Below are 27,819 nucleotides of genomic sequence, written 5' to 3' on the forward strand. Positions count from 1 at the left end.
AAATAAACAATCTATAGATTCGCCAGCTGCATCCAGCTTTGATTTCTGTCATTTCAAAGCTGGCACCTGCAGCCAGCCCTGGCTCAGAACTGTAGCATTGCTTCAAGCAAGCACTCAGCTGGAGGGAAACACCTGCATTTGTGCTATTGCTCATCCTCTCAAAACTACCAGACCTACTTGTAGCTAACTAATAAACAGCTATTTATAAACAGGGTGATTGGGCAAGTGCTCAGAACTGCTACCAGGATAAGCACTGGGAAGCCACGTTTGCTGGCCTAATAGAACAAAAGTGCATTTCGATTTGGCTCCATGCTCATTAGCTGGCCACCTCACAGTCCAACATGTTTATTTATATGAAGATATTTATATAAATATCTTCAAGGTGGGTGCCAAGAGAATGGTGCCAGAGTCTTTTCGGTGGTGCCCAGTAGCAGGATGAGGGGCACTGGCCATGAACTAAAAAAGAAAGTTTCATGTGCAGACAAGGAAGAACTTTTCGTTGAGGGTGGCAGAGCACTGGAACAGCTGCCCAGGGGGGTTGTGGAGTCTCCCTCTCTGGAGACATCCCAAAGGCACCTGGACACGTTCCAGGTAACCCTGCATTGGCGGGGGGTTGGACTGAGTGATATCCAGAGATCCCTTTCAACCCAAACATTTCTGTGATTCTCTGATGTTACCTCTGGCCACAATGTGATGGACTGTGGAGCAGAGCGAGCGAGGACCAAACCCACCCTGCCTCGGCCCCGCCGAGCCCAGCAGCATTCGCCGCAGCATCATCAGGGCGAGGTTGGCAGCACCGACACTCGCCGGGATGGCGGCGGCCCCCTGACGGGAGGGTTCTGAGGGGAGCAGCCCGGCCGGCAGGGCGGCCAAGCCGCCCCGCCCTCAGCCCGCCCTGAGGGCACCGCGGGCAGCGCCCGCCGCGGGAGGCGGGCAGCGCGTGCCGGGGGCAGCTCTCGCGATACGCTCGGCCTGCGCCGGGCGGGGCAGGGGCAGGCGCGGCCCTCTCGCGAGAGCCGGGCGCGCGGAAGCGGCGTGGCGTGTGCGGGGCTGTGTCGTGAGGGACCGTGAAGGACCGTGAGGGCCGCGCCGGTCGCCGCAGGATGCCGAGCGCCGCCGGCCGCGGGCAGGGGGACCGCCGCCCGGAGAACGAGGACTCGTCGGCGGCTGATGTGGGTCTCCGCAGGGAACGCGGCGGGCGCGCTGTTGAGGCTCCCCGGGGTGGGGGGGCTGGGCCCAGGCCGGGTTTGGCCGAGCCGGGGGCGCAGCTGCCTTTGGCTCTACCCTGCCTGTCCCACCACTCCCCCTTCGCCGGGCCCAGCCTGTGATTCTCTGAAGAGCTCTGCTTCTCCCAGAAACACCTGGGATGCTCCTCCCCAGCAGGAGGTTTCTGCAGGGGCTCCCGCTGGCCTGGCAGGTGCTTCTGCCTTGTACGTGAAGATCACAGAGCGGTGCTGAAAAACTGTAGGCCCGTGCTTCTTCAAGAACGAAGTACTAACAACGAGCATCAGTTGATTTTGTTATAAAGTAATTTGTGCTTATTGTTGCATCAGCGACAAGGAATTCCAAGTATTGGTGGCTCCCCTAAAGTTACAAATATGCCACAATTCATCAAAAGCAGACAAGCAAAGACCCTCCCCAAATAAAGTGTTTAGTAGGAACTTTCGTTCATGTATTGAATAGAATAAAATAAATAAACCAAGGGGTTTTATTTGGAAATGAATGGGAAACTGGAATTGTGATGTTTTGATGAAAATTGCCTTCCTCTCTGCCTTACCTGGCAGATTTTGTTAACAGTTCAGCTCCTCTGGCTTGTGACAATTCACTGTGCCTGAATATGGGAAGGAAATATTTAATTTCTCTAAGTAGGACTCAGATGTTTTTTGAGGAGTAGGCTCTTTGTATTGATAATCACACTAACTTTGTGTGACAAGCAATGATTATCATGCATGGTTGCTGTTGCTGGAATTATTTTTTTTCATCCAGGGCACAATTGTCTTCTCTCCCTTGTGTATCTCTTATGAATCCAAAATACATTTTTTTAATATTATTGCTAATTATTTTGTGTTCCTCAGTTAACTCTGTGCTGATGTTGTTCAGTTTTTTTGTGTGTGCTTCTTTGATATATGTTTCTCACCTCCATTCTAGGATTATGCTAAGGAAAGATATGGAGTGTCATCAATGATACAATCCCAAGAGAAACCAGGTCAGTTGAAAAAGAAATAAAGTTTCTGCAAGAGAGAGGGTGGGAAAGAAGGGAAAAAGTTATGTACCAAATATCTTCAGTACTTCCTGAGAAATCATTTACCAAACTTTTTCATTCAGATCCCACTGGCATCTTCCCCCTTTATTGGGATACATTTGGCACTTGTGAGACACTTGCATTGGGAGTGCCATGTCCAGTTTTGGGCTCTCCAGTGCAAGGAAGGCATTAACATTTTGGAGCCAGTCCAGTGGACAGCTACCAGGGGACTGGAGCACAGTTTCTGAGGGAGCTGGGCTTTTCAGCCTGGAGAACGGGAAGCTGTGGGATGATCTTATAGTTTAAATCTACTTAATGGGAGGGTGTAGGAAAGATAAGTCCAGGCTTTGAAGGTGTGTGGTAATGGGACTGGAGGTCATGGACATGAGTCAGAACAGGAAGTTGAGATTGGAGGGAAGAAAAAAAAAAAAAACATGAGTGTGGTTGAATATTGGAACTCAGTTCTGCATTGAGAGGAATCTCAGTTTTTGCCCTTGCTTGGACCTTGGCTTAAATGGTTTGTCAGTTTTGTGTCTGTCCATCACTGCAGACTTTTAAAAAAATTATTAAATTATTGTTAAGTATAATGTACAGAGATGTCAGGTCTGTGTTTGGAGTAAGTTCTGCTGTGACTTATAGCAGCAGTGCTCTCTGAGTATGATCTCTCTGCTTGTGAAGCCTTCAGTTTCTCCTATGTATGGGCACCAAATCCATTAATATTGGATATTAATATTTATGGGTTTTATCAGTCATACCACTCTGAATTCAGGAAATCCTGATTTTCTCCTGATGGGGAATTTGGATTCAGGAAAACTTAGCGGCTAGAGAACAATCTCCCAGGCTAATATCCCAAGGAATATTATTCTTTGTATTAAATTCACTGCATGAAACGGTAATGAGGGAAAGTAACAGACTGGCTTCTTGTAACTTCTTCATAGTAAAATGTAAAACAGGGACATCATCTGTGATTAGGTGATTTTTTTTTTCTCCTTTGAGGATTGTTTTGGTTGGTGCCTCTTTAGGAAGGGAAATGCAGAATGTAGGGAAGAGAAGCAGTCACAAGACCGTTCTTCAAAACAACTGAAGGGGAGCTTTATATCAAGAATGTAATGGGACAAGCAAATCAGCAGAGACTGCGTTAGCAGTGATTGTTGAATAAAATCCATTCTAGCTGCCAGAGAAAGGGAGCTGGAGTCGAAATCACATTGGAAGCAGCCCAGCTCTGTGTTTCCTCTCCTGGATTTGCATCCCAGAGCAAACAACTGTGTGGGGGACCTGAGCTGGCAGATTGAGATGGTAGATCAAGTCCTGCTTTTGTGGAGAAATGCCAACTGTCTCATATTAAAAAAAAAGCACTCAAAAGTACTGGAGAAAAAAGTATGTTGAGAAGGAAAATGGTGAAGGCTACAGGAAATTGTATGAAAAAGGCTGAGTGTCATATTTAGGTGTGTTGTCCCCTTGACCTTTTCATCCGTGCTTAAAAAAAATCTCAGTGTATGGACAATGTTGAGTGAGTTTTCCATTTGGCTTAAAATGCAATCTGCGTAACTCCTGCTGTTCTGTAATTTTAGAACGTGGCCACCAGAACACCAAAATTAGGTAACGATAAAGAACAAAATGTGTATAACAAAAAAGCTGAAGATCAGCCTAATCTCTTCCTTGAGACTAATGCACTTTTATTTACAGATTCCATAGTTCCTGACAGGGAGAGCTCTTGCCAAAGGGCTCACAGGAGGGTGAGATATTTTCAGGTTTTTATGTCAAACTTGCCTTCTCTTTTTCAAATTTTTCCAGTACTTTGAAGATGCTGGCACTACACAAATACAGGACAAATATTGATCATAGTGTTCTAAATTCCATGATGCAGGATAAATTATTTTAGCAAACAAGTTGATGTGACAGGCAGGGAATGAGGTCTGAAAGTGAAAAAGTTTTGTTTTATGTATGCCACACAGCTTTTAGGACGTTTATCCTCTCCTCCTATGTTTAGAAGTGGTTGGAGTTCTGAGAGAAAAATAAGAGATTGGGCCATACATTAAGGGAAAAAAAGAACTGGATTTAAGAAGTGGCATAGTTGCAACATCCAGCTCATTGCAGTGGAGCACAGTGACAGGAACAGAGGCAATGGACACAATGAACATCAGGATTTTTTTTTTTTTTGTGAGGGCGACCAGGGATTGGTACAGGTTGACCAGGAAGAGTTTCCCTTCTTGAGAATACTAAAAAACCATCGGAACATGGTCTTGGGCTGCTGGCTCTATGCTTGTGCATGGCATTGGGTGGGAGAACTTCCAGAGACTCCTCCCAGCCTCAGCCATTCTGTGATTGTGTGATCTGCTGTTGGAAGAAAGGGCTTTATGATGTCACCTTGTGGATATTGTTTATTACCCTTTTTATAGAAGGTGAAATAGTTTTTAATAATTAATACCATATAACAATTTTAGTGTTAAATGTCTTGTTTACCCTTAGTGAAATATGAACTGTTCGGTGTCCAAAAGACTTAAAAAAAAAATTATCTAGTGCAGATGGTTCATGAAACACTGAGGACCCATGAAAGGTGTAATACCTCCTTCTGTCTTTATGTTTCTGCCTAGAACATGTTTTAACTTTGTAACAATACAGTTTCAAGTTCACTGAGGTAATTTTAACTGTCTGAATATCAAACTCTTAGCAATACTGAAGGTTGTGGATTGTGATGGTTGCATATTTCCTATAGTACTACAAAAAGTTTGAATATCAGAAATTGCTGGCAAATTATAACATCTTTATTTCCATTTCTCCTTTCCCCAGCAGACCCACACACATTCACACATACACACTTCATGAACATATTTGAGTCAACTTCCTGTCACATTTCTCTGTGCTCTTCCATTCTGTTCTGGATTTGATACGTGTGTGTGAAGAAAGAGCTGCATTGCCCTGACATAAGCTAATAAAAGTTTTCAATCCCCTAAAATCCCCAGTGCAGAATAATAGGCTTGCAGGGCAAGCTGTGACTGGTATTCAGAGACAGAAGGAAGGAGTCCAGAGCAGCAGATGGTAATCTGGAGCACGCAAAAGTTGTTGGGTTTTTTCCCAAAACTTTTGAAAAGTTCTGTCAGGAAAAGTCTACAGTGTGTCTGGGCAAATTTAATGTTATTTTGTAACAAGGGAGAGGAAAGAATCATGCAAGGAATGCACCCAGCGTATTGTTAGGATGTAATTGTTGTATAAACTTTTTAAAGTCATAATTTATTTAAAAATATTTTCCTTGATATCTTTTTTTCCCTTTGCTATCCAAAATCTGTCCTTTCCAGGCCACGCATTCCTGTTGTTATTTAGCTTTGCAGCTACATTGGATTTGAAGGGTTCTTCTGATCAAGTCTTGGCTCTGACAGTGATGGTAGTGCTTGATCAGGTTGTCAAAGAGATTTTCTTGAAATGGATGTTATCTATTTTATGCAGTAATACTGTCATTGCTCCAAAATGCTGTTGCTTTAATCAAAATAAATATTTTAAAATTGTGGTTTCTTTCTGTTTTTTATTATACATAATAGTTATTTTACAGTTATATTCATCCTACCTATGTAAGGTAGGCACAGAGAGTAGCATGTCTACTCTGAGCCTTTGTTTCACTGGGTTCAACACGGCAGCTTTGACCCTGCACAGTGCAGCAGGGCACACATCCCTTAGGCAGCAGAAGTTCAGACTAATAAGTGCTGGTAGTACAGTGAAGTCCTATCAAAACCAGTTTAGTCATGCTGGGTTCTGCCATCCGTGAACTACAGTGAGTCTTGCTGTTGGTAAAGTGCAGTTTGACCCTGCTGTGTAAGTCAAAAATGAACAATTTAAAGCTACTGCATCAAGTACAAGTCACTAAGAAAGGAAATGGGAGTTTATGTGTTTTCAATAAGTCAGTTATGCTGTTGATACAAAAACCAATGTTTTGGATTTATTATCAATTTTATCAATAGAAATGATAGTGCATTTGGAGTTTAAAGTGAAAAGCTGTTTTAAGATGTGTGTTTTTTTCTGTAATTCAGATCGAGTTTTGGTTCGCATAAAAGACTTGACAGTGGAGAAGGCAGATGAAGAGGTTTGGGTTCGTGGCAGAGTTCACACCAGCAGAGCTAAAGGTGAGAGGCCTCCTGGGTTTTTGGGTTTATTTCCTCATTTCATTAGTACAACCGTAATGTTTATTTTGGTTTCATGTCCTGTTGCTTATGTCTTGCATTCAAGAAAACTTTGCCACCTGGTTACTCAGGGTTGCCTCAGTGTTACTTTGAGTGGCTCTTTTCTCTTTTTCCACCCATCTTTTCCCTATCTATAGGGAAAAGAAGATTTTAGTTTTAGCTGTGTGGAAATCACATATTGTAGTTAAAGTGAATTTTTTTTACTGTATTGCTAAATAATATATGGACAGTTGTAAATAATAGTAATTTAAAAATGAAATAATTCTCCTTAAGGAGTTAATAGTTGTGAGACAAAACACTTCTAAGCTTCTACAGTAAAACATACTTGTATTATAAATGTATCTCTTGTCAGCAGGTCATATTTCTTTGGCTGCACATGTATATTTTCACCACACCTTTTCTTTGACAGGAAACAAAAATCTCTAAAAATTTCAGAGTTCTTACTTTCGATTACCAGTTTCTAATTATATCAATTTGGACTTCAAATAAGAAGCATCATCTTTCTTTAGCAAGACAATAGGGAAACCCTTTTGTGGACTCTCAGCAGTGTGGGCTGTCGCCCTTGGCTGTCTGACAGCCATATTTCTTCCTTGGAATCAGAAGTTCCCTCCGGAGACCAGGCTGCCATATGCAAACTTCAATAGGCTTTGGCCTTTGCAGTTGACATCAGATGCTGACAACTGTTGTGTGCTGGTTTCAGTTATGTTTGGCAGCTCTGTAGATATAAATAACTTGTCTTTCCAAGAATTGAAAAAAAAAAAAGGCATGAAGAAATTATCTTCATAAATGAAACTTAACGGTAGTCTTAAAATTGGGAATGATGCAAATTAGGGGCAAGAATCCAGTACAGAATATCATCAGACATACCAGATTAATTTCTCTTTTTGAGAGTTCATTTTCTTAAAACGTGTCCCTCTTAATGAGTGTCTGTGCTGCAGTAAGGAACTGCATTACAATATATATGCATGGTGCACATTTTAATTTGTATTAGAATCTTTAAACTTAAGGAGTCCTCTGTGATTTCCTCAGTAATTTTGTAATGGAAATCTCTCAGTTAATTAAAGAAATTGTCAGCTCCAAAAGCTGCGAAAGCCTTGGTCATTACATCATGAAGTTGTTCAGACAGAAGCCACTCTGTCTGATTTAAAAGTTACTGTTGTTACTATCAGTGCATAAATTAGACTATCCTTATGGCTTTTTTTTTTTTCAATTATAGGAAGAGTTCAGGCTATTAACAGAATTCAGGATATTAGAAGCAGGTATCTGTTCAGACCTTGAAAACAATATAAATTTCTGTGGTTGTTGATTGCTTTCTGTAATACATTGATATGTGGGATCTTGTATGACGAATACATATACGTCAAACACAGTAACATCTCTGTAACAGGGCAATATGAACTTGAAAGAAGCTGTTGTAATCCTTCCCTTCTGTTTTTGATGAAACAACAGTGCTTATTTTCAAAACTCTTTAACACAACCTAAAGAATGAAAGCAAAAGGAATTGATCACGGGCATGAATGATCTGAATTTTTTCATAGTGTCTCTTGTTTCCTCTTGGTCTGACAACACAGAACAATTCTGACATTCAGGGAGTGCTGCTAGGGAATGCCATATGCTTGTTTACTTAAGCTTTGGGGAAAGAATCTTACAAGAAAAGCAAATGTTTAAGAGTAAAAAGTAATATTAGCCTTTCCCACACACAACATGGCACTATTCCTACCACTGTGGAAAGGAAAGCCTTGCAGGAAACAGGAAAATCTTTCACAAAAACAAGCTTTAGTTTTTCTCAGAAACTTGAATTTGACTTCTAAATAACCAGTGTAGCCTTTATTTAACCCTGTCTGGTCCTGACCAATAAACCAAAAAAAAAATAATGGGAACAACTGCAGATTCCAGCTGTCTCCTATAGCAAGTCACTCATAGAGTCTGATGGAAATTAACTGAAGGATGTGTAAAGAATGGGGTGCTGGGAATTTCTGTGGGTTGTACTAAAATTAAAGTTCACAGGGCCCTATGGTTTGTATCATAGATTGAATAAATGTTATTTCTGGCCTTATTTTAAAGCCAGTTTAATCTACTCATCACATTTATCATTGAAAAGCCCTTGGGAATTTGGTCTGGGTTTGGCCAGGCAGCTGGGGCTTGTGCAGAATGTTAGACCTGAAAATAGATTTTGGGTTATTAATCCAAAGGTCTATGAAACATCTGAAAATAAGAATTCCATCAAGAGCAATTTAAATATTGGGCCAAATTTTATAATAAACCATATAAAGTCTTCTCTTTGCTGGCAAATGTATGTAACCATCATTTAATTTATATAATCAACATATTTTTACTCTTTATACACATTACTTCCTTATATCCTTTTCTTTCATAAGGTCCTGTGTGATTTGGTGCTTTCATCCAACACAGACGGTGGATTACTGGTTGATGTGCTTATTTTTGATGGAATTATCTTATTTGTTCAGTGACTGAACATTCTATTCATTTTACCATGTCAGATGTTTTTAGCCAAATTTCTTTTAAAACTTTTTGTCTTTTAAGCACTCTTGTGAGACATGGTATTGTTTTTTTAGTAGGAACTTAGAGTAGTTTATTGTTGAAAGTGAGTAAATTTGGTGCTATTCTTTTTACCTAAACACTGCATAAGTATTTTGAAACACATAGAGAAGATCCTGTTGTCCAATTTTTTTCTTACTCAAATGCTTCCTTTTTTGCGTTTCTTGATCTGGAAAGGCTTCTAAGCATGAGCTAGATTTGATTATGGCTGGTCTTTTTGATACTATATTTTGAATGCCTTCGGCTCTCCCAGGAAAATTCTCTTCCCTCTTTTGATCTTTGTGACTGGGATATTTTAACCAGTCCTGCGAGTGAGGTCCGTTTGATCACTTATCTTCTGTGTGATTAGAAGTGGTTGCCTTCTGCAAAACATCCTCTTCCTTCATGGAAACAGCTACTGTTATTCATGGCAAAGACATTTGAGTCCTTTTATAATGCAGATATTCATCAGACCTCCAGTGTTTGGGATTAAGTGCAACCACCAGTCTTCTGGATGAGGATCTGAGCAAGCTGGTTTTGGTGGAGATGTCCCTGCTTGTTGCAGGGGATTGGACTGGATGGCCCTTAATGGTCCCTTCCAACCCAAGCTATTCTGTGATAGCAGGTCATTATTTCCCTGTCTTATAGTTGAGTTACTTCCTAGCTGTCTTCAGCTGTGCATTTTTTTCTCCTACATCAACACCTCCTACATCAATGCTGAAACTTTCATCATATTTTGCTAAATTGTTTGTGACTAAAATCATGGAGACAAAAACTATCTCCTAGGAAATACTGTATCCAACCACACTGTAAGAAACACTGAGATGTCAAAGATGTGAGATATGACTCCTTTATCTAAAGAAACTCAGCATATCATATTGTACTTTCTTTGTTGACTTGCTAGATCTGAAATACAGCCTGTATTTTTCTAATTTAAATCTGTTATTTAATGTTCGTCTGCAAGAAGTACGTGCATCTGTATCATTCTGGATATTGCAGCCTCTGGAATACAGAAATTAGTTGTACTCTGTGTTCTGAAAATAGGTAATTAATCTTGTTGCGTTTTTGTTGTAGGACAAGATTAGTCATTTCCAGTAAATATAATTAATATTTAATAATATTTTGTACTCGTTTCGTATGTTTGCTTTTATTTCTATAAGATTGTGTTCAAGAGTTCTGCATTTATTTTCTGATACTCTTGAATTACTGATACTGATACCAGTGCCTTTATCAGATACTGGTACACCAGTGAAATGTTTGTTGTTAATTTCTCTCTAGGAAGAAGCATTTAAAATCACCATATTTCCCTAAAACTAAGTTAAGGAATTAATGATTATTAGAGATGTGAGAAGAAGTATGAAATGATTGCAACTGTCAGCTAAACAGATTAGAAATATCTTTGCTGACTTGGAAATACCCATTTTAAAAGTCAACAAAATGCACTATGTTCTTTGTACATTATTATTAATTCCTATTAACTTCTTTTTCCCTAAGCTGTTCATGAATAACTTGCTCTTACAGGAATTTTTAATTGGGTCTCTTAAGTTCTTGTCATTCACTAGAATCAATACTCCTTTTGTTCCCCTTCATTCAGAATGTGTGGTGTATTATAGAATGAACATTGTTAGTTTAGTCCTTGTGGTGCAAAATCAAGCCCATTTCTCTCCAAGCAGCTTTGTAAACTCTACAGCTTTGATTTGAGAAGATGAGAAAAAACCTCTTTAAAAATAGTTTAGACTTGAAGTAGTTATGAGCAAAGAAACAAGGAAAAGTGTGATGTATTTCTTGCAGTTGAAGGAAAAGTTACTTTAAAAGTTATGATTTGTTGTTTTTCTTTTGTCTAAATATTCTTTATCTTGGAAGGCTTGCTGTTATTTTTAGAAAATGACCATTCAAATGTTTATAGATGTAAGGCACAATTATTTAATTTATCTCCGTGTTTGTGTGTGTTTGTGTGTGTGTGTACATGCACAGCTGAGGAGCTTGAAGCAGCTTTTTGGAGGGGGGCAGCAATGAATGAGAGAGAGAGATGCACAGTCCTAAAAAGCTCAGTTTATATTTAAGTAGTAAAGAGTTTTTTCTCATTCACAAAGACCTCGAGTAACTTGTCCTTAATACACCTGTGTTGTTTCTCTTTGTATTCAGGGAAGCAGTGTTTCTTAGTCCTGCGTCAGCAGCAGTTTAATATCCAAGCTCTTGTGGCTGTGGGACAGCATGCAAGCAAGCAGATGGTAAAGTTTGCTGCCAAGTAAGTAAGCAATTATATCCTGTTGTCAGAGTAAACAATGGTGGGAACCAGGACTCCCAGGGGTTGGGACCATTTTCACACATTAACATCAATGCTTCGTTTGTTTTAAAATGTAGTTATTTAAATTGTCAGCTCTCTATTGCGTTGAATACATTATACTGACAAAAGATAAAATAGAGAACAGGCTTGAAATTCATTCTGAACTGCTGAAGCAGCATTCTCTCGCCATAGACAACCTACATTTTCTTCCAAGCTGGCTAACAAAAAGTCTGGCAAGCTGAGCTTAGTGGGACACTTCATTTGGTGTGTGGTGGTGCTCTGTGTCCGCACATGTTCAGTGTTTTTCCTCTACCAGACGTGCAGTGTAGTAATACATTTTATACTTAGAACTGATGAGAAGAAGTCCCATATTGCTAGTTGCTTACTGAGTTGCAGAAGTTAAAAGTAGCTTCTGTGCACTGGGTTAGTCTTATCTACACCTTATTTTTGGCACTAAAATTTTAATTTAAAAAATATTTGGCAGGGTAATAGTTAGACTGGCCAATTGAAAAAATGTTTGTTGCAGCAATTTTTTTCCTAAAGATAAAAAAATTACCTTTCCCTTCTGTTTGCCTCAAGATTGTGCTTTCAGGTTGTCCTGTAATAAATATGTTTGTGTGACAAATGTGTTTTATAGTAGAGCTTTAATCATGTCTGTCTACTTGTTCACAAATAGAAATTTGGATCAATTCTGTGCAGTTTATTTGGTGCAGAATATGTTTAGCATGTGGCACTTGAGTTGCTTCTGTGGAGTTCTTGGCACTACTCTCATGCCTGGGAAGGGAGCCCCTACTAATTAGCTGCAAAAGTGCTACAGCCTTCAACCTTCAATATGTCAGGGAGGGGAAAGATTCATTATAGTAGAGACTTCCAGAAGCCAAGTTAAGAAGGTTGGGATAATGCTTCTGCTGATGGGGTTCAAGGCAACAGGAAGACAGAACCAGCAGTGTTTGTTGTTTGGCGGTGCTCAGTGCTGGCAGTGCCAGTGTGAAACATGCTGTTCACAGGTGTTTATGAGCCAAAGTGAAGTGTTCTGTTGCTTCATGAAATGATTTGTTCTCTCCAGCGCTTGGAATCTCTGAAAAGAATTAAGTGTATAATGTACTTGTTCCCTAATTTATCTCCCTCAAAACTCCCAACACTCTGCCTGTACTCCCTCGAGAAACTTGTGCTACAGAACAGTGCAACAACTCTTAGAGTTGTGATGCACACTCTTCTATTCTCCAGTTCTCTCCAATATCTCTCTTTTTCAGTTTTCTTTGCGGTTCTTCCCTCCACGGCTGAATTTCTTACACTTCATGATTGGTAGATCTTTGTGGTTAGGAGCTCATGAGAGGGAAGCTGGTCTTTACTCTTATTTTTCCATATGCTGACTGCCACTTATAAACTTCTGTGATGGCTTTTTGTGATTCACTGATCTTTTTTTACTCAATTAGTTTTCTGCCAGATTAGTGATTTAATTTAGGTGATGGAGGTCGAGAGCTAGCAAGGAATGGTAAATGGTTGAAGAGTGTATCTGGAAACAGTAGAGGGTAAAGCTCCTTTCTCTTCTGGCAGCAGTGAGCTGTTAAATCAGGCAGAACCTCATCTTTAGGTTCTTCCCAAGCCCCTGTCATCTTCCTTCTTGATAAGATAGACTTGAATTCCTCAGAGTAGCCAGAGTGATGATGTTTGTACTGTGTTTTGACTTTTCCTTCTACTCCTGTTTTGGGATAACATTTGCTAGCCAAGTCCTGGTACTTCAGCCTCACTTACTTTGTAGCATTCATGTTTCCCTTATTATTTGTGCTTCTGAATGATTACATGCTCGTCATCATGTTCTCTGAGTGGTGTAACTCCTGTACCGCCTTCTGGATTTTCTTTTGAGGGTTTGCGTTTGGTTTTTTAAACACCATTAGTGCAGTCATCTTCTCAGGATTCCTTCCCACCAACAAACCTATTTTATTAATATCCTGCCATGCTGTCACTTTTTCCAGTGTTTCATCTCCTACAATTCTGTCTGCTGTTGGCGCTGCAGCTGCCTCTTGTCCTTCAGAGGCTGCTGCTGTTCCCTGCTGGTGAGTGCACGTGGGGTCACTGTGTCAGCAGCACCTGAAGCAGAGCCCCAGTACGTGCCTGTCCTCAGTCACTTCCCTGCTGCCTTTCACCTGCTCTGGAGTGATCCCATTATTTCTAGCAAATGAGGTTGGGCTTAGATGTCTAAAAATAACTATCCTGTTTCCCTGCCTTTCTCAGTGTCTTTTTTTATCATCTCATTTCCTACATGTTAAATGAGGAAATACACATTTATTGAAGAAAACATTTAACTCAAATATCTTGAATTTGAATTAAATTTTTAAAAGTTTTCACTGTATATTTATGGTGCATAAACTGTATTTCCCATGTGCTATTTTTACATACTTTAATACTGTGTCCACAACTTTGTTTAAAATAGTCTTCAAAATTCTGGATCTTAAATTTTTAATTTTAGTTGATTAAATAATGAGCATTTTTTGTACAAATTTTCATAAATTATAAACAAACCAGTTCCTCTTTTAGATATTGGCACATGGAAACCAAGAACTTTCATAATGTTCTGTGGTCAGCAGCATTCATACAGTAATTACCACAATTATCATTACAATGTGAGTTTTTAGTGAAAGATACTTTATAGTGGTTCAACTCAGGTTTACAAAGAAATTTCTATGAGTTTAACCATGTAAGGTTTCAGGTTGAACTTCCAAAACAAACATAGCACAGAGCCAGTCGAGATGCTGGATTGGCAGCTTTGGAATTGTTCTTCTGTCTTTTATCAGAAAAAACAATTCAGCCCAGTCCTGCAAGGAATGCTGCAAAAGAGAAACAGTTAATTGTCTCTTTTAGATAGCAGAGGTACCAGTTAGTAATTTATCTTAGTAATTCATCAACCTCCTTTTTTCCATGAAGCATGAGGTGTGGCTGGTTTTGGTTTTCTTTCTCCTTTTCTATCTCAGCATTGAGCCTTTCCCGCCACCCTTCTGCCAAAACCATGTGAGCTGACAGAGCAGTTGGGAGAGGTGGTTAACAGATTCTAATTTAGCTGCTCAAAAAATTTGCCCTTGCACAGGAAGTAACTTGATGGCTCTTTGTAGTAGACTGGAGAGTAAAAGGGCAGGAAAGAGATTAAAATGAAGGGGGGGGAAATTATTAACTTGTATGAAAATAATTCACAATGTAGAAAAATATATGTAAGTTCTTTACCTAGATAAATTGGTAATACCAGGGAGACTGCTGGATAGTGCAGAATGTTTTCTTTATCCATTTCTGTTTAATTTTTATATCAGAATACTGGAAGAAAATGTCAAATTGCAGCTAAGTTTGCTGGTGACACAAAAATTGGACTGGTAAATAGGCACTCGGGAGTGTGTAATAACCAGGGTTAATTTAGAATAATCACTTCAATGCTCTTCAATGTGAATTTTTATCTTTGTGATTGTTTGGTCAGATTTTGTGGGTGTTCAGGATTAATAAATAGAAAAGTGCAGAGAGAAATGTGGGATTGTGATAGATAACTGACTTGACAGGAGCCCATGCAGTTCTCTGACTTCTAGAAAATAGCATTAATGTAATATGTGCCTGGTTTTAGGCAATTCTGGAATATTTTGTCCACTTTTGTTGTCTTTGTCTCTGAATACATATTAGATTGGAAAAGGTTGATGGTGAAGTTGCAATAAGAAATGATTCATGGTCATGCAAATCTGCCTTCTGTGAGTCTAAAGAAAACTCTGTTCTATCCTGGAGAAATTAGTGAGTGATTTAAATCTGTCTGGTGTTGCTGTGCAAGGTTTTCTGCCAGCAGGAGATTCTTTACATTGCAATAACAAAGGTATGACAGGATGCAATGAACAGAGAATGAAATTAGGGGATTTTAGAAAGGAAATAAAGTGTAGGTTTTTAGTGAAAATTACTAAAAATTCATTGTGGATTTTGTTACTTAAAACCTTTAAAAGCACATTGGCTTCTTTTTTCCCCAAAGGATATGCAGGTTCAACCAAGTGTTAGAATGTTGGTAGAGGAAACCAATCATTACATTTTTAGAATGAAGAGAGTAAGAACAGGTGTTTACCTGGCCTTCTTGTCATATAATTTCCTTTCAGGGAGCATCATGCATACTTGCTATATTTGTGCAGACAGGATTACAGTTGCTCATGTTCAGTACAAAATGTTTACACTATTAACTACTTAAAAATGCACTCCTTTATTGAAAATAAATCAGTGCACTGGCATTCAGGTAAAGGACCATTGATTATTATGTTATTAATACAATTATTTAATATTTTAAATTTAATAATGTGTTAATATAATTTGTGCAGTCTGCTTACAGAAAGGGGTTGAAGAAAAAGCAACAAAATGCTAGAATAAGTATAGATGGTATAGAAGAGGTAAACATTTTTTATTTCAAATCTGTAAATAACCAAATTTCTTCCTATTCTTTGGGCTTTTGACCAAGAAAATGTTGATTGTAATTCACTTTGGGAGGCCAGCATAGGGTTCAGCTTGCAACATGAAGCTGTTGATGAAAGATGTTGTTATAAAAACTGCAAGAATGCAATCCTGTGGTTAAAAGAGAAAGTCTTAGCTAATACACATGCAGCTATTTAAGAGGGACATAAGGCATCTAGTGGACACTTTAGAAATTATAATCTTGATTTTTTTTTTTTGAACATTACAAAATACAAAATAGTTTCCTATACAGAGAAGTTTTTTATTGTTGGACTTCATGAATCTATATACTTAAATATTAAATTAAACAATGTAAAGATGTCATCTGTCTTTGCTTAATGCCTTATGCATCCTACTTTAGTTTCTAGTCCCTGGTAATATTAATTATAGATATAAATGTTGTTGTCCTTAGTGGAAACAGTGGTACTTTGGCATGTTTTTCTGTTACTTGTTCACTTTTGGTGGTGTTTGGGGGTTTTTTGTTACCAAGGGGAATTTTATCAAAAATCACCTAGATTACTTATTCCTGCTGCTGTGGAGAATGCTTTGCTGTAGTTACTGGCATTTTATTAAAGCATCTTGTTCCTTATTGTAATTTGAACTGAAAATGCCATTTCAATAACATCCTTGGAATGACCTGTTGGGATCAAAGCAGCACCTTCCAGGTTTCTGTAGTTTATGTTTGATGCAGTGTTATGGACATCAGACACTTCCAGCTCTGGGTCTTGCTGAACATGCTTCAAACAAAACTCAGAACACAAGCTTTCATTTCCATACTGGATTAAATGTGGAAAAGCACATGTTTTAATTATCAAATGAAAGTTTAGAGGAGATGATGGATGTTTATAAATACAAAGATGGTCACATCTTTGTAGCCCCTTCCTAGTGCTGTTGTGTGCCTAGGCAATTACTTGAATATTTGGTTACAGGGACCTACACAGTTAGGAACTCAGTTGAAATACATCTTATAATTGTGGCAAATGTAATGACTAAGGAAAGCTACAGTTTAAAATATGTTCCAGATCAAGAAACATGTTTTAATTGCAACTCCAGTGTAGAAATGGAGAGAAAGCTCAATTTATCCTATGTGCAAAGTTTTAAAGTTATGCAAGTTTGCAAAGCAACATCGCAGTTACAGTGATGTAAAAGTCAGTTTCTTCCTGTATTTTTAACCTGATACCATTTTGCATGTTGAATTCCTTGCATGTTCTGATCAGAGCTCTGTACAGACTTCACTATCAGTTCTCATCCGTGGGATCACCAATCTAATTATGAATCCTTACAGCACATTTATATTTAACTATTTTTTCTACAGCACAGAGAATTTCCTTCCATAAGTTTAAAACATTATTTCCTGTTATTACTGAGAAGGCTTTTATTAAGCAGATTAGAAGCTGGTATTTTCAGTGAAGACAGTGCTAATCATGTCATTAGTAGTGTTCTCTGGACATTTGCCAAAATGTTGACATTGAAAAGGAAGCCGCAAAACTAGAAAACTTTTTAGGGAAAAAAGTTCACATAAGAGTAAAACTTTAATTCTTTCAAACATTCATGCATTTGAAAAGCAAAGGGAATTTATAGTTACACTTAATACTGGTTTAGCATCGTATATTCTCATAGATGGTGACACTCTCTTGCATCCAAAGCACTGTATTGGTTCCACAGTCTCTGTGAGGAGTTTCAAACAGAATCATTTGTAATAGAAAGTACTTGGAAGCACTTGGTGTCATTTCAATTATCCTTTCTCATATTTGTTGCCTCTGCTAAACTAATGGAAATGGAGGCTCACCCATAACTAAATGGATTCTTATTTAAAGCCTGCTCTCAGCCTCTGCTTTGTACAAATTTAGTTGTGATTTGAGCAACTGTAGCTCTTCTAAAGTGTAAATGTACCAGAAGAACATGCTGTTCATGAGCTTAATGCAATGCATGAAATTACCTGATGGTTAAGCAGGTCAAGCATATGAAGCACCCTTGTCTATATTAACTTTAGAGCAGCTAATAAGTTCTATCACCTGGAAGTATTACCATAAAAAAAAGTGTAATCAGCTAAAATACTCAAATTTGTCATTTTATTTTTTAGTTGATTGGAATTTACTTACAGTGCCACTGTTAGGTTTTGAGAATGTGATGCTTGAATTTTCCACTGTTACTTCAATATGATCAGATTTTTCAAAATTTTTTTCAAAGTAAAAAAAGTGACAGCCTTGCAACCCCCCTTGAGGGTTGTTAATGGCTCTTTGGTTTGCTGCTTTTAGCAGTGGCCAGCTTGTCTGATGACATCTTCACTCACATCTTACTGTTTGCAGTTAAATTGTGGGCCTGATGCTTTCCTGCTGTCTAAGGGCTTAGGTGGTCAAGCGATGTATGTAATGTGCTTTTCAGCTTTCTCAAAGAGGACTCACACGTGAAAGAGTAATTGTAACATTAGTTTTCCTAAAAAGGAAAGTAATCTTTTTAGATATCTGGCCTCTTTCAAGCTAACAGAGAGATAGAGTGAAACTATAATTCCAGTGAGGGTGAGATTATCTGTAGAAAAGTACTGGTCTAAATTCCAGTACCTTAAATGTATAAATAAAAACTGCTCATACAAATTCTTTTCTCACCTCTGACTCATGAGACTTTTGTTATTGTTTGCTCATAGCACACATACTTTATATCATATCTTTGGAAGACTTTCAGGATGGTGTGTGGTGTTCTAATGTACTATTAGTGACTGTTAGTGGGGAGCAGTTAGGATGTCCTCTGTCACAGAGAAATTACTTTGGAGCATCTTGCATCTTTCAGTAACAAGTCATGTAGTTTAAACAAGCTGAACTAGTTTTGATTTTCCCCTTCAGTCCTAGGACTTCCTTTCAGTTTGTTGTTCTGCTGGTGAAGACACATCTTGCAGATAATTGCATCAGCTGACACATGGAAGAGTGTCTGTGGCCTAGAAAAAGAGCTCTGCCACTTGTCAGTTTATGTATAAACAACACACAGAGAATGGGCGAGCACTGAGCTCAATCATAATTCTTTCCCTCTCAAGTCTTCCATCCCAGTTTGAATTCATTGTGGCTGGGGATATTTCTGCAAACTCCTTTATTAATCAGTTATTAGATATGAAAGTAACTTGAGATCCTTGACTCTGTTCTGCTATTCAGCAGTCCATACAGTGCATGAGTGGTGCTCGGTGCTGAGGCTGCTGCAGTGTGCAGTGGAACTTACTGAGCCTCCTGTCCTCTCTTTATTGCCAGCATCACCAAAGAGAGCATTGTGGACATCGAAGGCGTTGTGAGGAAAGCGTATCAGAAAATTGGAAGTTGTACTCAGCAAGACGTCGAGCTTCACGTTCAAAGGGTAAAGTTTTGAGCAAATGGAGCACTGGTTAATTGTTTGATAGATTATCTGTTGAGACTGTCTGCCTACATACATAAACTTTGTCAGTAAGGAATCCTATGTCAGAGAAATAAACTGCCTTAAACTACAGATTTCAGTGTTTTATATGTAAAAATGAAACACTTCTGGTTTTAAGATACTTGGAGTTTATATTTCCTTGTTTTTATCTGCCATTTGAATTACAGTGTTAAATTTTAAAAAGTATCTCTCTAGAATAATTCGGCTAGAAAAGCTTATAATTCTGGTTTTTGATTCTTAACTGCAGTAGATTCTGGAATAAAAAGTCTGCTTCTTTTTAAGTGCAAGTCAGGAGTTTCTTCTTTATCAGAGTTACAATCTTCCCCTCAGTACAATGGACTGCAATACATAATTCTCACAGAAATAAACTCTCAGTGGCTTAACAGTATGGAAACTTTTGAAATCTAAAGTTCCTGGAGCTTGTGCTGTAGAGCTGGAGGAAGTGTAACTTTATAATTTGTTTAAATAGAAAGCATATTTAAACCTTTATGTAATATCCTTTTCTTCTAAAGTTTTTTAACTAAACTGTATGCCTACAATACAGCTGAAACCCAGTTGCCTCAGGATTAGAGCACAATGGCTATTATAGCAGTGAAGTAAATCTTAGCTAACAGCATTAGGAAAAATCTGCAGATTTTGAAGAAACATGTTTTAATATGTGTGCAGATTATCCTATGCTTGATTTTACTGAAAGACCATCAAATTCACTGCTCCTCTAGGAGCAATACTAGACCATAAGGCACAGCAAGGTGGTTTTCATTCTCTGATTGTATTTTAGTTATCTCATAATTTTTTTTAATCTGAAATAGCTCTTTCAGATGTATTCAGGTGATAAGTAAATGATACATTAACAAGGAGAAGAACAGGATGGTCTTGCTGGAATCAGAAACTACAACTTGGTAAAATCTGGTATATTCAGAGCTGGCATTCATGCAAAAAGTCTTGTCCCTCAGGCTGTATGAACCTGCTCAATTTGATGCTTCCCAGAAGAAAAAAAAATACTTCAAATCTAAGGGAAAGCAAGAACTAAGCACTTCAGTATTGTCATGAGAATGCACAATGCATCTCAAGTACTGGAATAAAATCACGGCTTTAGAGCCAGTAGCCTATGCAAACACTGTTTCAAGTCTCTGCTAGAAATATCCTTTTGTAAATCACACCTCCTTTTGAGCAGAGCCTCATGCTATTTCTGTTCTCTCTCAATTTCAGATCTATGTGATCAGTTCAGCTGAACCCCGGCTGCCCTTACAGCTGGATGATGCTGTTCGACCAGAAGTGGAAGGAGAGGAGGTGAAAACTTTGCATCCTCAAATGCTTTTTATTGTCTTTGTAGCTGAACAACAGCACGAAAGCCAAGCAACTTCCTTAATGCGGTGATTCTGGGGGTTTGTTAGGTTTGCATTTTACTTCCTTTGTGCCATCCAGAACTGTGTTCAACATCTCTGTAGCTTTGATGTCTGCTGAACTGCAGTAGAAAGTCAAAACCAGAGGGTTCCCAATCTTGTGTGTATGTCTGATGCATCCTCATAGTTGGTTCTGCCTGTGACCTCTGGGAGAAGTTACACCTTGTACTTCTCTGTGCTGCCAGTTTGCTCTGTATTCTTTCTAGAATGATCTAGATGTTCAGCTGAACATAGAAATAACCCTTTGCTTTTAGCCAGAGGGTGTTTTTCTCCATTGACTTTGGTTTTTTGAAGTTTTGGTTTTGTTTATTTTTTGGATGTGTGTGTATTCACTATGTGCTTTTGTGCCCCTGTTTAGGATGGAAGAGCTACTGTAAACCAAGATACAAGACTGGACAACAGAATCATTGATCTAAGGGTAAGGAACATGCAGTGCTGCAGGCTTGCCTGCAAGTGTTTATTCTTCATATTTCTAATCCACAAAGCAATAAAAGTAATGGATTTGATGGAATTGTATTGTTGGCCAGAAGAAAAACAATGTAATTTTGTGGTTTTGTGTAGTATTGTAAAAGCACAGTACTTTTGAATCCTAAATGTTCACCTTTACTGATGTTAATTAAAGAACAAAGGCAAACATTGATGATTTGACATGTGGCTGTGTACATCTGGGCTGTTCAGCTGCAAAAGTCAAAGGTGACTGAATAGAGACAATTTAGAGACAACATTTTTTCTCAGATGTAGTTTTTTTTATCCAAAACCTGTAAAGAGCTTGGTTTTGAAGTATAAGATGGAAGTTCTGAGTTTTAACAGTCAGTTGAGGTACTGTAATACATGCCTAGCCAGAGAAATTGTACCAGGCCATGATGCCAATCTCATTCTCTTTGTTTTTTCCACAGCATTTCCGCATGTATTTTCCTTTTTTTTCCTGAAACACCTTTCTCTATCCAGGTCATAGAGACACAACCTGTGAATTCATAGAGCTCCCAAATATTTTCCATTTCTAATCAGAAGCAAAATACTCTCTACTAAATTACTTACAGAACTTTGATTCTTTTTTTTGAAACAGCAGCTAATACTTAAGTCTGTAACTAACTTAAGCATTACTGACTTGAGGCATCTTGGCCTTTTCCTAGGCTTTTTAGCCATTTTAGGCTCTCCACAATAAAATTTTAATCAACATTTAATGAAGACTATGCTTAGCTGATTTTTTTTGATACCTAGTACTGCCTTCAGAGTTCTTGATAATGGCAGTTTCTCAGCAAATCAATCTTTGCACCTGAGAAATGAAACAAAAAAGTCAGTTATTGGAAAATTTGGAAAAGTTCTGGCACTAATAGACTTACAGCTTTTCAACATCTGATGTCCTTATTTCAGCAACTATAACTACTTGTGTCACTTGTTTTACTGGTACCAAAGTTAATTGTTTTTCACTTGACCTCAAGTACCATGCTGAGTAACTTCAGTCAGTGGTTACTTTTCAGGGTATACTCAGTATCTCATCAAATTAGTCTCTTACTCTGTCTTAAATAAAGCCTTTCATGAAAAGAATTCTATACTAATAATTGAAAGTGAAAATCATTTGAAGGATCATCAGCTTATGGCAGTGCTAAGACAGTGTACTGAATTGAAGGGGAGAAATCTGGGATGCTTGAACTGCAGGCTTTACTTGAACATCTGGTGATGAATAAAAATAACCAACAGCACTCCAGAGAAACCTAAGAAAATCCATTATATTGAAGAAACACCTGTATTATAAACTGAAAGGAGCCATGAGGCCCAAAGAGAACAGAGAAATTATACAAAGGGAAATAGCATTTAAAAATACTGGGTGAAAATGGCTTGGAGGTATCCTTGGCTCTGATGCCCTTGGCTGTAATGCAGTTGAGGGCATCTGCAGAGCAAAGCCTAAGAAGGTAAATAGTAATGGAAAAAGAAGGAAAACTCATGCCAGAATGAACACAAGAGATGGAATGGAAAGGGCTGGGCTAAAGTTCTGCCCCTGTACACATTCAGTAGCATGACTATCCCAATACTTCTGAAATATCTTTGTCAGTGCAGCTGTAGGGCATTAGTTGTCAGTATTCTGCCTGGAGGGTGCAACTGCTGACCTAAGTGGATGTTGCTGTAACCTCTTCTGTGTCCCAACCGCTGTTGGGACACCTTTTCTTCAGCAATATCTGGCACCTTGTTTTGAGCTCTGAACCTTAAGTCTGTGTTAAAAAGCTGTTTTCTCCTTAGCTCCAGCAGCTGCTGCAGTGTGGTGCTAAGCACCTATTTCATGCTGAGCAGGAATTCAGGTTAGCTTTTCACAGAATTGGTGGCAGGATGGAATACCAGATCTCATTACTGCAGTGTCCTTGTCTCATCCTCTGCATACACCTGTGGCTGGGTGTGATCTGGCCACAGCTTGCCCATGATTAGGCTTGGGTATCTGGCCTCCTCTGCACAGGAAAAGTTTTGTCTCAGACTGTGTCACATTTGTGTGTGTCTTTTCTGTTGCACCTTTCATTACGTGTTTCAGAACAAAAGCAGATTCTAAACATGGTATTTTAATCTGTTTTTTAAAAGAGAGTGCTGAATAAGCAGAAAAGATACTTAATGAAGAAAGGGGAAATTTCAGTGAGAATACATGCATTTATGTATATATGTACATCCTAAGCACTCTATGTAGTGGAATCACAAGAGTAGGAATACAAAGAAACCCAGAAAGTAGTAAATGATTTTCAGGGATTTGGTTCCATAGATTGGAGCTACTGGAGTACAAATGGGGCTTCAAAGAGCCTTTAGTGTTTCAAATGCACTGCGTAAGTAGCCATGTCCTAATGAGGATTGCAAACATGATGTGTTTTCTGAAACCATTGTTCCCACAGCTGTTCCTTCTAGGAAAACCATATCATGGGCAACAGGGAAAAATTTTAACAGAGTAATTCTAATAGAGATGCTGTGATGTCTGTTTGTACAAGTGCGGGAGGAAGTCCAGCCACAGCTAAATGTATCATCTAGTGCTGGTTTCCTCAGTGCCCCAGTTTTTTAAGGAAGACAGAAATCACTGAACATCAAAAATATGGATGCTGTTATTTTGAGAAAGATTTACCAAACTAAATGCATATGTCTTGGTTAGGCTCAGACTGAAAAAAGCCATTTGTATCCAACTAAAATAATTTTTTTCCATTTAAACACAGTATTTAAAGCAGTTAAGTAATTAGCTAATTTTAAATAGTGATTAACAAAGGAGTTAACTGGATAGGGCCAAGTCATGATGAAGTGGGGCTGGGAAACTCACTTATTACATGAATGAAAAAACCTGGATTTCTGAAAATAGCATCACTCCATCCAGCGATGATGTACACCAAGGAAGGTTTGATTATCATGCAATACAAGGAGTGTAATTAATAATAAGGAAATTACATTAATGGAGATGAAAGATGCAAAGTATGTTGCAAAGATTGCAAGACTTCCACTCTTGTGTACATGTGGAAATAGACTGTGTATTGCAGTGAATCATTAGCAATCTTGCATTTTGTTTGCTGACAGAGATCTCTTAAAAGTGTCTCGTGGTTTAGTTTTTTCAAGGTTGGGGATGGGAAGTACTTAAATGTCAAGATGCCAAGCTACTGCTGTAGTTGTTACTGTGAGGTATGGAGAGAAAATTGTGATTATTTAGGGCTAAGGGGCTTTGCAAATCATTTCCAAAGAATGATTACTGGAGAAGAATGAACCTGTTCCTGGTGGGTTGATTCATAAAATACAGATCACACCCTTGGAGTAGAAAAGTTGGGGTTTTAGAGAAAAAAGAGCGGGTAAGAAGAAAGAAGAGTCCTTGTATGGACTAGATTTTATTTCACATAACCACAGATGACTGTGAGGAAACCAAGTATCTATTTTTCTCAATGGCTTAATGAAAGTCAAACGACTTGATCATAGGGATGTTTGATTTACCATTCACTTACAGCAACAGTTAAAAAGGGCAAAGTAGATAGAGCACTGACTGTGTTTTAAAATCTTTACTTTTCTGCTGTTCTTAAGTTTCACTGAAGTATTCGGGGGTGTGTAGACTTCCCATGTCTGTAAAAAGACCTGCAGAAGCTGTATTTCATGAAGTTCTGTGGTACATGAAAAGTAATGAAGAAAAGACCAATGAAACACTGGTTCTTGTAGTTTACTTCTTAAGAATACCAATTCAGGTTCCTCCAGTTTTACATTGTTTAAAAAAAAAAAATGAAGAAAAGACCAGTGAAAGAAACACTAATTCTTGGGTTTTGCTTCTCAGTTTGTCTTTGCGAAAAAATCTGAAGAAAGAAACAATTCAGATTCACCCAGGGTTACAGTGGACATGACTGATGTACTTGCTCTGGTTTATTTTTTGTTTTCAAGCAGGACTTTTATCTCAACGGTATCTGTCCAAATGTGACTTGAATTATATGCCTTTTTGCAGTCCTGTTGCTACAATTGTGTCTGCTATTGCCCAGCTCATTGAGACCAAAGCAAAGCCTTTTTAGGGTCAGTATTACCCTGTTTGTGTTACTCAGGGTAGAGCATTAGCATTGAGACCAAAGCAAAGCCTTTTTAGGGTCAGTATTACCCTGTTTGTGTTACTCAGGGTAGAGCATTAGCATTAAACTGTGTCTTTAGTAGTTTATGGATGTCAGACTGTGTTATGTGATAATCCAGCTGTACACTGATCTTAATGCACTTTCTTTCCAAATACTCAGTTACTTCAAGCTTGATTTCATTGTCTTGGATTCAATTTCCTCATTGCAAAAGCTGTGTTTTTCCCGACTGAATCCAAGCTGTAATGAAAAAGCAAATGTACAGTTCATTTTCTTGTGGGCAGTGATTTGGCAAAGTGTACATACACAGTCCCAGTCACTTAGACTACAAACTCCATGTTCATATATTCTTGTACTATAAGTAATACTGAAATTTGAATAAAAGTTGACTTCAGTCACCTTGGGGTTAAAAAAAATGTTATTTAAGATAAATTCTGTTTCCTAGCAAAACCTTCACTTGTCCTAGGTATAGTGAAAGAATTGCAAAATTGGTTACATTATTTAAAATAATGTATATTACTTAAAAGAATATAGATTACATTATTTAGCCAACTATGTATTTATGGTTGTTCTTGATGGAAGATAGGTAGCTACAGCAGGCAAACAGAAAAGCAAAAATGAGGGGAGAGCAGAAAAAATTCTGCAGCTGATGTGAGAGTAAAAAAGAAAGTTCACTACTTCTCATGTCTGTGCCGGTCTCACCTCTCTGAGATACGATTGTGGTGGTGTGAACTGCCCTCAATTCCACTGAAAAACATTTGGCAGCACACGTGGCTGTTCTTCTGACACTGCAGTTTGTGCCAAATGAACAGTGATAATTGTTTTTATAAGCTTACAGTGCTCAGTTTTATCATTAATGTCTTCCTTCATGGCATCTGTATAATAAATACACAGGTGAAATGAAAGTGAGGTTATAACTGAAACTCATACTTCAGCATTGTTCCCTAAACTTTTCTTCTGCTGTCATTATTGAAAATAATGAGTTTTTCTGTAAAATTAACTTTGCATACCAAGTTAAAACATTAACACTGTTAACTGCAACAGCATTTAATTGTCATAAATTTGTTTCTGTTTCTGATTAATTCTTGAAGCAATATTTACTATCTTTGCCATAGTCTCAGATAAGATAGTTTGTCGATATGTGTGTGGAAGAGTTCCTATTGGAGTAAACACTAGACAAGAAGAATGCCATGGCAAAATCTTATTTTAAGACAAAGGTAAAAATCAATTAATTTTGACAGCTGTCTCTGTCTTTAGTTTGCTGTGTTGTACCTACGTGTGGAAGCTCAAACTGTGACTATGTTACTTACCAATGTACAAACATTGCTATATATACCAGCATCTCAGTTACTGAATTATTTTCTTCAAATGAATTTTTTCTCTTCGTGTTCTGAACATCATACCAGTGCAAAGAATGTTATTAAATCTGAAAAGTTTTTTCTTCATTTTTAAAATACTTGGAAATTGTAGGGGCACATAAAACTTCTGAGGTCATTGATTTGACTCCACTGCAAATTGTCAGATGCAGCTCTTTAGAAGCTTATCTCAGATATCTTGTGGGTCTGTTTAAGGCTGCAGTATCACAAATTCCCAACAGTTATCCATGTTGGCAGTCTCTGAATGAATGGACACTGAAACTCAGCCACCTTTGGTGAAAGAAGAGTGGTCTTGTCAGATTTAATTTGAGGTATGGAGAATTGCTTCTTGTTCTTGGTCTGCAGTTAAATAAAAGCTTCAGTGTCCAGTTCTGTGAACTTGGCTGCTTTCATAAATACTGTTTCTAAGTCTAACCTGCCATTATAGGTGGCTTAGGAAGACAGAATCCTTGTCCTGCATCCTCACAAAGGACAGGAGGAGTTACCACCTGACCAACCTTTGTTACTGGAGGGCTGTGTTGGGTATTGGCTGGCTGTGTTTCTGTGCACAGTTTTAGGTCAGACCATGTAATTGCTTTCAGACTGGGTTTAGCAACCAGTTTTCTTTTTTTCCTGGGGCTGTTGATTTACTACTGCATTCTCATGTGTTCTGGCATGAAATTGCTGTTGGTTCACACCAAGGGTAGAAGAGGCATTGTTTCTATGCTGCTTTATGTTAATGTTACACATCTTCTCTCTTAGCAATTTTAGATGTGTCTAGTTCACCAAAAACTTTATTGGGAAACTCAAATGTGACTTAAAGTTGTCAGCTCTTTCACCTTTCAAGTAGGAGATGGTTAAGAAGAAAAAATCCCTTTGAATCATCCTGATACTTGGATGTAACACTGCCAAATTATGCCCATAACTCAGGCAGAGTCTTACCATATGTCTCGTTCTGGGAGACCAATGTGAAAAAGGTGAAAAACTTTTAGGGTACTTTTGCAACTGCTGCTCAAAACCTCATTTCCTTCATTTTGAACATTTGAGTGGCTGTGGTCTATCAGACATGTGGTTTATCAGACAGTGAGAACTGCTATTATTTACTAGTCTCAACCACTTAACCACGTGAATTATTTCATTGGTCAGCTAAAACGGCAAATAACTGCAAACAGCTCCAGATCTGCAGTATTACTGCAGTTTTCTCTTTGGTCTCTTGGTAAAGGGATGTCTTTATCTTGCAAAGATGATGGCTGTAGCTTTATTTCAGTGTTTCTACTGACTGTCTGTCTAAATTTGGCTGCTTATATAATTTTTTTTGGTTGGGGGTTTTTTGTTTTGTGGTTTGCTAGAGGAGTCATGTGAAAAAGCCCACAAGGCCTTTCTTACCCTGACTGGAGAGCTGGGTGCTGTTCAGA

At 38.4% G+C, this 27,819-nt stretch overlaps 1 protein-coding gene across 1 annotated transcript in view; it reads left to right on the forward strand.

Moving 5' to 3' along the window:
* Positions 1 to 1,004: 1,004 nt before the first annotated feature.
* The window catches only part of DARS1 (aspartyl-tRNA synthetase 1), a 36,038-nt gene continuing 9,223 nt past the window's right edge, over positions 1,005 to 27,819 (forward strand). The window contains exons 1-7 of the mRNA XM_084209015.1: positions 1,005 to 1,172; positions 2,149 to 2,206; positions 6,265 to 6,357; positions 11,098 to 11,200; positions 18,937 to 19,039; positions 20,306 to 20,386; positions 20,858 to 20,917. Of these exons, the coding sequence (XP_084065141.1) occupies positions 1,104 to 1,172; positions 2,149 to 2,206; positions 6,265 to 6,357; positions 11,098 to 11,200; positions 18,937 to 19,039; positions 20,306 to 20,386; positions 20,858 to 20,917 (567 nt within the window). The 5' untranslated portion in view covers positions 1,005 to 1,103. The remainder of the gene's footprint in view (positions 1,173 to 2,148; positions 2,207 to 6,264; positions 6,358 to 11,097; positions 11,201 to 18,936; positions 19,040 to 20,305; positions 20,387 to 20,857; positions 20,918 to 27,819) is intronic.

This window comes from Fringilla coelebs, assembly GCF_963513975.1.
Source record: "Fringilla coelebs genome assembly, chromosome: 7".
NCBI lineage: Eukaryota > Metazoa > Chordata > Aves > Passeriformes > Fringillidae > Fringilla > Fringilla coelebs.